This window comes from Mirounga angustirostris, unplaced genomic scaffold, assembly GCF_029215605.1.
Source record: "Mirounga angustirostris isolate CCGP_5_RB_7025 unplaced genomic scaffold, mMirAng1.0.hap1 SCAF_1, whole genome shotgun sequence".
In the NCBI taxonomy this organism is placed as follows: Eukaryota; Metazoa; Chordata; class Mammalia; order Carnivora; family Phocidae; genus Mirounga; species Mirounga angustirostris.
Window position 1 is genome coordinate 161,245,907 of NW_026991709.1, and position 12,070 is coordinate 161,257,976.

Consider the following 12,070-nt stretch of genomic DNA (forward strand, 5'->3'; position numbering starts at 1 on the left):
TGGGGAAGGGAAGGGACCCTAGTGCAAGAGGCAGGAAATGCAGTTTACAGGCAGCTGAGGAATTTGGAGTTTCTCCTTGGAGAAGGTGGGGGCCATAGGAGGCTCACAACAGTTATCCAACCTCTGGCATACAAATTGCAGAAACTCGGGCTGCTTTGCAAGTCAGAGAAGTCGGGGGATGGGAATTACAAGGAGGCATATTTCAGCTCCATGGGAGAAAGAAGTCGGAGCTGGGAGGTGTGAGTCCCCTGTCCCTGAGGTGGGCAAGCAGGGGTTGGCCAAGGGAACTACTGACAGGAATTCTGCGCTGATTCAAGGCCCGGAGGGACCTTAGAAGCACCTTAGTTCAACTCCTTCGTTTGCCAGTGGATGCCTTGGCGGGGCCAGAGAGGGTCCTAGTTCGCCAAAGGCCAGACAGCACACTGGCCCGACTCAGGGGGTGTAGACGGTCGTGGCGGAGCCGGGAAGCAGCCGCCTGATTTTCCTCTCTGCTCCCGTCCCCTTGCTTCTCCAGAGACTCAAGTACCTGCTGACCCCGAGGGAACCCAACCGCTGGGCCATGGAGCGCGAGGGGGCTGCGCCTTACAGCTCCCGCCTGGCTGTGAACGGCGCCCTCATGAAACCGACCCACATCATAGTAGAGACCATGATGTGAGCTCTCGGGCGGACGGGCTGCTTCCCTGCTGTTTACTAACATTAGATTCTCATAGGACCAGGTTTACAGAGCTTTCTATTTGCACTAGGATTGTTTTTTTTAATTGTCACAGAAAATGTTACTCTGTGTGTGTGTGTGCGCGCGCGTATGTGTGTGTGTTGGGGGGTGTGTGTGCGTGTGGTGTTGTGCGTATGTGTATTTTGTTTTGATTTGGGGATATTTTGTACAAAAAGAAAACCCACCGGCAGATGTCCGGGGCAAGGCAGAGCTTTCGTATTGAATTAGATGTATTTTATGGGAACTTGGTAAATTTCTCTTTGTATTTTTTTTTACGTATAATTATATATACATTTAGAGATTGTCATACACTTTTACCACTTGAATTGATCTTCTTGCCAGCAATAGATCTCGTTTTCAAAAGCAATTCTTCGGTGCTTGCGTAGCTGGCAGAAAGTTCTGCCCCCCAAAACACAGGGTGGGATTTTCCTGGACAGCAGACCCATTTTAAAGGTGTAGTACCTTCCCAACCTGGTTCACGTAGAAGCACACAGCTGGGGAAGGGGAGGCCCCACGAGCTGGCCAGACCCAGAGGGGCTGGAGAAAGGAGGGCCACGAGAAGATGCTTCATTACACTTGTCTTAGCCAAGAAGAGAGATGCCAAAATAATGAATCCACCCCTCACATCAAGGGACTGACTTAAAGCAGACAGATGAGGCCGGACAGCGAAAGTCTGATTCTCTATAAACCGTTGCACCAAGAGCAAAATCCCACCTAATACTTTGAGATTGAGGGTGGATAGTCAGAAGGACCGTCCGACAGATTGTCAGAACCATTCATCCGAGGGGGGGCCCGGCAAGAGCTCGCAGGAGGGCTTGGTGAGGATGGTGCCCCGACATTCAGGAGCCCTCAGGAGGCTGCCGGCGTGGCTGCCGCCCAGGGCATCCCAGGTAGAGGTCTGAGGCCCGCCCAGCAGGAGCTGGCGGTCTCGGGGTTCCAAACCTCACACAGATGGGGCTGTTGCATTTTAATGGGGTTCTTTAACCTTAAAGAACCTGGCCACTCCCCAGCTGACATCTCTTGCAGCTGTGTGGGGGAGAGAAGCATGATGTATTCGGTGAGGGACGAGGGGTGGGCCGGTGGACCAAAGGGTGTGGGCCCAGGCATTCAGGGAGGCCTGGTGTCAGGGAGGGGTGCTTTTCTTTCCTCATCTCTACCCCCTCAGCTCTGTCCTCATCTCCCAGAGGCTGGGAGACTCCTGACAAGCTCCCCGCCCAGGCTGCCCCAGCTCCTCGCTGGGAGTGCCAAGAGTGCTTTTGGAGGCTCCCCGAGTCTTGGATTCGGTGAAGTGCTCCCAAACCCTCCTCCCCGTTCGGGCACAAAAGCAGCCCTTGGTGACGACTCAGGAGGTGGTGAGGCCCTTCACGTCACAACCCCTGCAGTAGCTGGTGTTAGATGCACACTACATGGGGACCGAGGAGAGGAGGTGAGGGAGTGTTTTTTAGAAAGGTGGGATTGTTCGGGGGGCTGGCACCCCAGAACTGGTTTGACCAAGAGCCTGATTGAGAGTGGCATTCCCCTCTGAACCAGGAGGGAAGGTACTCCACCTTTAAAATCCTGACACGGATGTGTCTCCACCCAAGCCCCCATTTGGACCTAAACTGTGCCATTTAAACTGTCACTTCCAAGTTCAGAGTCTAAACTAAACCGAAACATTGTCACTCAAAGACGACAGTGACTGCCTCATGGGGTGTGGAGAGTGAAGTCCAGCTCGGGTTTTCAGAGCGGGGGCTCTCTGAATCCTGGAACCCTCTCCCCAAATTCGGGAGGGGAGGAGCCTCTGGTGTCCCCCTCCCCCGGGGCAGAGGCAATCCTGAACCTCTTCTCTTCGGCAAACATTCACATTTCACTGTTTCCAAAGCATGTACTCTGCCAAACAATACCCAGTCCTATTCCAAACCATTAACAATTGTGTGTTCCTTTTTTTCTATGTATTTATGGTTGCCGCTGTGTCTGATTTTATTTTTGTTGTTGTTTCCTAATTTTACTGAGTAGCAATGTGACCTATTTTCCTTTGTCTCATGGAACTTAGTAAACTAACCACTGTCGACGACTGGGGACAGGCGATAGGTGGGGATAAGGGGGGCTTGGCAAACTGTGGCTGCCTGGGCATTTGTGGTCATTTCAGGCTACAATATCTCCCCTCCGGTGAAAGGCTACAGTATTTTGGGTTGGTAGGCAAATTGCAACATTCTGGAAATGGCCTGAGAAAGGCTTCTTCCTATAAGATTCGCAGACCAAATTCTAGACCAAAGACACATGCAGACCAAGTCCCCAGGCCCTGCCTGGAAGGAAGGTCAGCCACTTTACCCAAGCCCGCTCCTCGACAATCTCCCGGTGCACCTGTCTCCGGTTGGACCCTCTTGTCTACCCACCCTAGCCCTTGTGTATCTGCAGAACTTGGCTCTGTGAGTACAAGGTGTAATAATGCGTGACTTTTATATGTCTCCACATAAAGGAAACTTGTATTTGGAGCTCATGACTCTGGTCCTCCTGTCTCTGGAGAACAGGCATTCCGCCCGCTCTCTGCCTTGGGATGGGTCAGAAATCCTGGTGCCCCCACGTAGCCCAGTCGGCCGGCTCTGAGAAGGGATGCAAGGGAGATGGTTAAAGAACTTTCTGAGGCTTCAGAAATGGGTAAGGGCCTCAGGATAAATCTCACCCAGGGAGATGCTTCAGCGAGCCTGACACGGGTCGTGTCAGTCCCTGCAGTGGACCTTCCTGCATGGTCAATGCCTCCCCATCAACGCCCTTGTAAAATGGGGGAAATGAGGTCCGGGGTGAGGAAGAGACTGGGCACAGAGAGCAGGGACTGGAGCCAGACTGTCTGCAGTCAGTTCCAGCTGCTCCAGTTCTCCAAGGGGTGTGTGGCGAGTGGTGAGTGCAGCTCCCCATGGTTCTCCCGGAAGACCAAAGACGAGCCTTTATGAAAAAGGAAAGCGCTCTGTCCCCCAGCATTCAGGGACGAGGAGAGCAGCACCCCCACCCTCTCACCATCCTCGGGCCCGCCGGACCTCACGCTGCGGCTCCGTGGGACGGGTGACTGCACCCAACAACCCTCTGAGCTAGGAATTGAGATCCCGGTTGCATGTGAGGAAACTGAGGCCCAGTGAAGCCAGTTGGTGTACAAGAGGCAGAATCCTTTAGGCAAGATTTAGCCTGAGGCCATGCAGGACATTCCCAGGGAGCAAGAAGTGGCCTTGGGGGATTTCTGGGTGATGCACAGCCCCCTCTGTGTACCTTTGTTCCCTCATTCTCACCCCAGATCCCCAGCACACACCCCCCCCCCCCCCGAGAAGGTGGTGAAGCACAAGGGGAGTGAGCCAGCCTCAGCCTAGCACGGGGTGATCAGTGTCACCCAGGTGCCACCACGTAGTGGTCCATGGCCCAGTCGGAATCTTCCCAACACTGCCCTTCTGGACCAGGCAATGCTCTGGGCAGCCAGTGCTAAAGGCAGAGGTGCCTTCCTTCCCCTCAAGCCTCAGACACAGGCCAGGAAGGATCCAAGAGAAACATCGAGGCCCCTCCGGCCCGAGACCCCAGTGTCAGGCAGCCCCAGGCTGGGCTGTCCACGTGGATGCTGTACATAGCACCGTGCAAAAATCCAACAAGCACAAACCAAACCAAGTCCCAGATATGAAAACTCAGAGAGGGGCGTGAGCAACCCGGAAGCCAGAGAACAGCATTTCCCTCGCCCCCAGCACCCTGTTGACGCCTGGCCCTCAGAACGCTCTTGTTTTAATAGGAAGCTGTGTTTCATTGTTCTCTTGTGGGTGTCACTACAGACGTGTTCTGACAGTTCCCTGAAGGATGGAGCATCTTGTTATATATTTGGCTTCAAATTGAGATGTTGGCTCCATTTCTTTCTTTTTTTTTCCCCAATTAATTTTCGAATCCCTAGCAACTGTGACTCTGTATTTAGCACAAGAGAAAGCTGAGAACGTGGGTCTTGCCTCCTTCCAGAAATATGTCTGGCTCATCAGGACTTTTTTTTAAAACTTCAAAATATTTTTAAGATATTTTAAACTTTTGTAAAAAAAAAAATCAACCAACGAGACTCTTCTGAGGAGGAACATTTGTATCTGAATAAGATCCTTGGTGTGTAATTCAGTCTTGCAGTATACAAGCTTTTGTGTATAAATGTTTTATGATATGAATCCCTGTATTTTGCAGGGCTTTTCTTTTCCTCTTTTGCTTTTTAGATAAATATGTATATCGATATTTTAAATTCATCTTTGCTTTTTTTTAGAGGAGTTTGTAATCACCTTATAACATGAAAATAAACATTTCCTTTTTAAAATCCAACATGTGTGGGTTCAGTTTTGATGAGGCTCTCTTTCCTTCTGTGTGGCAAGCGCCTGACAGTTTACAGAGGCTTTCAGTTCTGCCCCAGGGTGCTCCCCAAAGGTGGTGTTGTCATCCATGGTCGGAGACAGAGGCAGAGGCGGAGGATCACAGAGGGGATGCAGTCAACTCCAGGGCACACAGCAAGTCTGTGAAAGCATTGTCTTCCGACTCCTGAGTCTGCTCCGGCTGGTTCCACCGACGCTGGGACAAGCCCACCTGCCGCACACCCAGCCCTGCGGGGCCGCTCACATCGGTCTCCCGAGCCTCAGTTTCCCCACTTGGAATAAACCACTGCCCCTTTTGAGGCTTTGGGCTGATTAGAGGTGACGCACCAGGAGTAGTCACTTACTGATGCCCAAGCAGGGGCTTTCTGATTGCCAAGCCCAAGAGTGGGGCAGGCTGCAGGGAGGGGGTAAGCCCTAGAGGGATGCAAATAGAAATCATGCCACAGACACTGGGGCCTCAAAAGAGAGGACACGCAGGACCCCAGAAAATAAGTGGTTGGCACAGACGTCCTCCACCTTGGGAATCATGTACCCAACCCACTGTTATAGATGGGGAAACTGAGGCAGGGAGAGGGGCTCAGCCTCGCTGGGGTCACAGGGCAGGTCGATGTTTTGGGCAGATCAATGAGTGTGGGCAAGTTCAGGGGACGCTGCTGGGTCCTTTCCCCAACTTCCCAGACCAAAAAAAGGTCTCTTGGTAACTCATTATTTATAGACAATGTTAGAATAAAATACCACTCCCCCAGCTCTGTTTCTGGCTATTGGCCTTTCTGATGGCCTCTGTCCACTTTCCTCCTCCCTGTGTGCCTTGGCCACATAACTTGTCCAAATTGTAGCTCCATCCTTTACTCCCCGTGTGACTTAGGGCAAGTTACTTAACCTCTCTGTGCCTCCTTTCTTCACCTAGAACATTGGGATGATAACAGAGCCCCCTCAGAAGGCTGCAGGAGGACCCAGGGGATTCTTGAAAAGCACGCAGAACAATGCCTGCACAAAGCCGGTGTGTAGGACGGGCCTCTCCTGGTCACAACCCGCCCACACCTCTGTCCCCCTTGAGGAAGGGCCCTGAACCTATCGCCCAGCCCTGGGAGGAGCCGCAGTGACCCATGCACAGCTCGCCTTTGGCTTCCCTGGCCCAGCCACGTCGTTGCCCCAGCGTGGTCCAGCCAGGCTAGCACACCTCCAGAGATGGGGGCGCGTACTCCATCCTGCATGGTTGATGGGAAGAAGCGCTCCCTCTGCCCACACAGAGTTGTGGTCCCCCAGGGAGGCCTGGCCATGACCTCAGGGCTCATCGTGCCCTGGCTGCCCTGTGAAGACTCAGGGCATCGATGGGGCCACACCCAGGCTAAAGGGGCTCCATACAGCAGACCCACCACTCACCTGCCTCCTTGACTTCGCCCTGCTGACAGAACAAAATCCATAGTCCCTACCCAAACCCTTACCACTGGGCCCTGCAAACCTCCAACCTGGTCTCCCCACTCTGCTTCTGGGCCTCCTTTCTCTTCCTTGAACCGACCAAGCTCATTCTCACCTCCGAACCTTTGCACTTGCTGTGCCCTCTGCCTGGGACACTGTTCTTCCCAGTCTTCCCAAGGGACTCCTGTCTTGAAGGTCTCAGCCCAAATATCACCTCTTCAGAGAAGTCCCTCCTGACCCCTGAGCTAAAGCTCTCGTCCCCCACTTTATCCCCATGACTGGGTTTTTTTCACTGCACTCCATACCTCCTGAAATAATCCTTTACAATTTGCTCCCTTGTTCACTGTCTGTCTTCAACCGGAGAATCTAAGCCCCATGCAGGCGGGACCTCCCTCATCCGTCGTGTTCATGTTGTTATCCCAGGGGCTGGAATGATGCAGAGCCCAAGCAGACCTTTGGAATGGATGAATTAATTAAAAGCAGGGAAGATGTCATAAGATCCAAACAGAAGTTGACTATTGCCAGTCTATGATTAAAAAAAAAAAAAAAAAAAAAAAAGCACACACCACAATCTAGTTGCTTTTAAATAATTTTATTTAAAAAAATCATCCCAACAGCAGCCCCTCCCCCCCCCCCAGCTCCTAAGTCACTGCAACCCCTGGCAGAACAGATTTATACACGGGCCCCAAAGAGACCCCAAATGGCCTTTGCAACACAGCCCCTTGGCCTGTGTTTCCAAGAGCCCTAAGAAAACCCCACGTAGAAAAATACTTTACAAGGAATATGCTCTAATCTCAGCCAGAGAAAAATACAGCTTTTGGGGGTGGGAGGGGCAGGTCACAGGAGCTGTACCCAAAATGCATAGGCAGGCAGGACACTCACCGGGGACGGGCATCGGGAAATGTCAAGTCTGGGATCTATGACCCCCATGAGAAGCCAGAATATTGCATATGAGAAGGCTGGCCACGGCCAGGGGCCACCTGCCGGGCCTGGTTGCATACGTCTGGGAGATGGCAGAGGCCTCAGCCGGAGGAGGCAGGGGGCACTGGTCGGGGAGGGGATGCTTCTTCTCACCGGCAGTCGAACGCAGCTCTCCTGAGCCGAGAGGCCCTGGGAGTGCGGCCTGTCCAGCCCTGTCACTTGACAGAGGCCCAGAGAGGCTAGGCAACTTGCCTAAGCTCACACAGCTGCGGCTGCCAGTGGCCATGTCTCTGCTGTGGCACCCCCTGGCCCCCCAGGCTGAGGGCTCTTGGCTTTTGCTCGGTGCCCCTGTGATGGGGGGGCAGTACCTTTTCACCCTGGGGCGGGTGTTTACACAGGAATCCAAGATAGCAGAGGCATTGGGCAGTCCAGCCCTGGCATGGAGGGCTCTCCAGGGAACGCAGGGAGCAGCAGGGTGTGGGGAAGTGGAGGGAGAAGAGGGAATGCAGGCCCTCAGGGAGAGTGTGAGCAGGGTGCCCAGTGGGCATGGTTCTGGCCCTGACAGGGAGGCCCGTACCTGCTCAGAAAGACTATCCACCCCTAGACTGTCCAGAGAAGGGCAGACTGAGAGGGGTCACAGAGCAAAAAGAACAAGCCTCTTGACTCCCCATCTTGTCCCTCGAGTGGAAGAGGATTTGGGGGCCTCCAAGGGACGGAAGCATGAAGGATGCAGGCGGGAGTGGGTGCCCCGTTTTCCTGAGACCCCCGTTAAGAGCAAAGCAACCCCCCAGCCCTGACTGAATCCTGCCTGCCCACCTCCATCCCTGGGGCTGCAGCCCAGACCACCAGGTGAAGGCCTATGCCCTTCTCAAACTCAAAAGGGTTTCTGGTCTGCGGAAAATGAGGACAATGACTTTAAGGGATGCTGGTGCTTTCAGATTTCAAGTGGGAATAAACTTTCTTAAATCACCTCTTTGGACACTGTCACCTTTGGGCAGGAGAGAGAATGGCCCATCGCTTTCCTGCCTGCCTACGTCTGTCTCTGTGCCTCCCTCTCCCTGTCTCTCCTCCTTCATGGATTTGGAGATCGAAGAGGAGCTGTATCATCTTATATGTGATACTTCTATGGTTTTCCCATCTCCACCGAAATGGTGAACGAAAACTCCTGGGTCTTCTGTCCCAGATGACTCCCTCCCATTGCGAGGGGCCTGGCCTGAGAGGGGTGTATTCATATGGATCTCTGCCTGCCCCTCCTACAAAAGAAGGAGGAGGGGCTGAGAGCCCAAAGCCTGACACCCAGCTGGCCCAAAGGGCCCAGAACTGAGGGTCTCAAATCCCGGAGGCTTCAGACCAGAGCTGCCAAAATGAAAGAATCACTCACTTTCAGAATCAACAGGCCAATGTCTCCTGGGATTCAGCCATCCCAGCTCAAGAGCCTCTTAAGCGGGGATGCCAGCAAGCCCCAAACACCAGAATTCTGGAGTAGGGAAGGGGCTAGGCTGCCACCCTGAGTGGCATCCCTCTTGGGGGGAGGCTGTCCAGAAAAGGTGGCCCCCCAGGTGCACCCTAAATGCTCCCCCTATGGGGAAGCTAACTACCTGAGCCTGTGTGGACCCATTGCCCGGATGCCTCACACCTCAGTCCATGAATGCACTGGGGGTATCCGGTTCCCACTTGCCCACCTCCTGTGACAGGGAGCTCACTCCTCCCTGGCAACTCCATAGCTCTGCTGGGAGAAAGCACTCCCTATAGTAGCTGGGCTCCCTAGCCCCCAGGGTCCCTCTTCCAGCTGAGCAGCCTGTCTCAACCCCAACTGAGTGGGGCTCCTCTGGACATCTTGGAGTCCCAACATGGAGAAAGACCTAGATGTCACTCCAGTTGGGGCAGGGACCTCACTGCCTGGTACTTCAGGCACCAGAGAACCAGAGAATAGAGACAGATTCCAGTCCGTGGCTCAGAGCCTGCCAGACGGACAGATGGATAAGTGAGTGGCCAGGTCTCCAGCCCAGTTACAGGTCTGGGGGCCAGGACCTACTACCGAGGCCCGTGGGTGTCCAGACCACGTGCTGACTTCAAAGCATCCGGGGGCTGTTGGGGCCTGGTGCTCGTGGCGCTCGGCCGCTCTGGGTCAGTGGGTTGCGGCTGATGACCAGCGCCAGGATGTCACCTGCCTCCGCCAGGAGCGGCACGGCCAGGCAGCAGTCAAAGTCCCGCGTGCGAACATGGTTGACCTGCAGGGAACACAGCCAAGGGGGCAGACGGGCATCAGCTGCGTCCGGGCTGAAGAAGGTAGGAATCATTGAGATGTCCTCCAGTGTGGGCCCGGCCCCAGCCCACATACAGGGTAAACCTAGAGCACACTCAAAAGAGAAGTCCTCCTTCATCGAGCTCTCTTTCAATCCTTCTGGTTAGGTTTTATCAAAGAGAAACCCCGAAGGAGGTGCCAGGACATCCTTCCTGCTCCTCTAACACCTACTTCTCTCCCTTTTTCATGAAAGAGCAGACCACACACTCAGCTTCCTGCCTAGAATTGGTGACATTGCTTTGTTTCTGTTTTATTTTTATTTCACACTGACCTTCTATGTCAAGCAAGGGGTGCTGGTCTTTCATTCCTAAATGACATGAAAAGCTTCTTTTCAAAATAAATTTAAGTCAGAAAAACTCCACCAATTTAAAGGAAACATATGCAGTAAGTGTAGCGCGAACATAGCAGAAATCGCACCAAAGGAACAAAAGTAGCTGGGGCGAGGGAAGAGCAGCGGAGCGTGGCCGGGCGAGGGCTGTCCCAGAGCTTTCCCTGGGCTCACCCGTATTTCCCAGGCTCCCTTGCAGTTGGCGAGGTCACGTGACTGGTTCTGGCCAATCGGCCATAAAGGGCAGTGGCCGGTGTTGCTTCTGGGTGGAGGCAGGAAAAAACCCACGTGTGGTTTTCCAGATTCGGTTCCTAGGTCACATGGTCGAAGGCTTTTGCAGAGGGTAGAGCCCCCACCAGCCTGGCGGAGCAAGCCTATGCCGCCCCCCAGCGGACAAATAAAGGTTCGTGTGTTAACCACTAAGATTCGGGGTTGTTAGTGCAACATAACTGAGCCTAACGGGCCCATAGGACTGGTGTTGTTATTCGCTTCGCACATGAGGAAGCCGGGGCTCAGAGAGAGAAGGTGACCGGCCTAAGGCCACTCAGCCAGGGTGGAAGTGGGGCTCTTTCCCCCGAGGCAAGGAAAGGCCACGCTATCATGGTGCCCCCAGCCCAGCATTACCTGAAGAACCCTGTCGAAGGGCCGGAGGCCCCCACGTTGGGCTGGCCCATCAGGGCGCACAGTGTGGACATAGACACCCTTCTCCAGGAGGCCGTCAGAGACGCTAAAACCAAAGTCATTCCGCAAGGGGTCCTTGTGCAGGGTCACCTGGGAACAGAAGGAGGGGGAAGTCCCTGGAGCTCTGACCTTTGTCCCCAGCTCCCCACAGCAGCCCACGTCCCTTGGTGTGGGACCCACGCCCCGCCCACTGCCCAGCCGGCTCCCTGCCACTACCACACAGCGCCCCCTCGCGTCCTCCCTGGCAGCACAACTTCCGGTTCCCGGCACCAGTCACAGTGGGAAGCCGGGGAAGGGGTTCCTTCTCCGTTCTTCTTCAGTCCTCTCCCTTCCCCCCAGGAGAAAGTCTCGGTGGCGTATCGACGGGTTTTCACCCCTCTAACACTTGCTCATCTCGCAAATAGCAAGAGGCTCTGAGCCTTCTGAGGGCTACTGGCTGAGAGGTTTCTTCTCCCTTGTTTTTCTATATAGTAACCTACAGATGGCAAGGGAGGCTGGCTTCTCCTTTAAGGAACTGATAACTGATATATATGATATATATACACACAGACACACACATACATATACATGTATCATATATAAACGTGTTCCTATTTTATATACACACACACTATCTTAAGTGGGGGAAAAGTCTACTTAACGAAAAATATTCATAGCAGCCCAGTGTGCATCACAGGGGTGTGTGTGTATCACCCAAATGGTGAGAATTTGACAAGTTCCACCTAGTACAAAATTGTGTTTGGTGGAGGAAAATGAAGCCCAGGAGGGGTGGGCCCATCTGGAGCCGCTGGTGGGTCCTCACGCATCCAGGCCACGCATCCAGGCTTCCCAGGCCCAGCCCCAGCGCCCACCTTGTGCATCTCTAAGGGTGTCGGCAGCAGCAGTTCCTGCATCTCTTCAGGGGACGCTCGTGCCTCCTGGCCCCTCCGCCAGGGCCGGTGGCTGGGCCTGCCCTCGAGGGCCACACTCTGCACCGTGCCCGTCATGATGGATGCCTGCGGACACAGAGCCCTTCACTCGGATGCTTGTTTGCTCGCTGTTTGCATCAGCATCTGTGGACACCTACTATGTATCAGCCTTCAAGGTCACAATGGTGCACAGCATAGACAGGGTCCCTGCTCTCCAGGGGCTCCAGTCTGATCGTGGGCTGGGGGGGGGGGGGCGGTCCTCGATCACACCCACGATCAGAATACTAATTGTTGGCACTGAATGGTTAACACTTACTCTGTGCTGAGCTCAGTTCCACTCACTATACACACACAACTCATTTTGTCCTCTACGATACTACAAGAAAGACAGGCAAATACCATTTGGGGGGTCCATTTTACAGGTGAGGAAACCCAGGCTAAGAG

General features: G+C 54.0%; 2 protein-coding genes across 10 annotated transcripts in view; one reads left to right on the forward strand and one right to left on the reverse strand.

The window, feature by feature from the left end:
* The window catches only part of SLC6A6 (solute carrier family 6 member 6), an 84,257-nt gene extending 79,245 nt beyond the window's left edge, over positions 1-5,012 (forward strand). For 6 of the 7 annotated variants that reach the window (XM_064591607.1, XM_064591627.1, XM_064591631.1 and 3 more), the window contains one exon: positions 515-5,012. In XM_064591607.1, coding sequence (XP_064447677.1) covers positions 515-864 — 350 coding nt within the window. In that variant the 3' untranslated portion in view covers positions 865-5,012. The remainder of the gene's footprint in view (positions 1-514) is intronic. The other variant, XM_064591616.1, reaches the window with a different exon arrangement.
* A 2,053-nt stretch (positions 5,013-7,065) lies between these two features.
* The window catches only part of GRIP2 (glutamate receptor interacting protein 2), a 97,912-nt gene continuing 92,907 nt past the window's right edge, over positions 7,066-12,070 (reverse strand). For all 3 annotated transcript variants that reach the window (XM_064591600.1, XM_064591585.1, XM_045904271.3), the window contains 3 exons: positions 11,570-11,713; positions 10,662-10,808; positions 7,066-9,635 (listed from right to left, as the gene is read on the reverse strand). In XM_064591600.1, the coding sequence (XP_064447670.1) occupies positions 9,477-9,635; positions 10,662-10,808; positions 11,570-11,713 (450 nt within the window). In that variant the 3' untranslated portion in view covers positions 7,066-9,476. The remainder of the gene's footprint in view (positions 9,636-10,661; positions 10,809-11,569; positions 11,714-12,070) is intronic.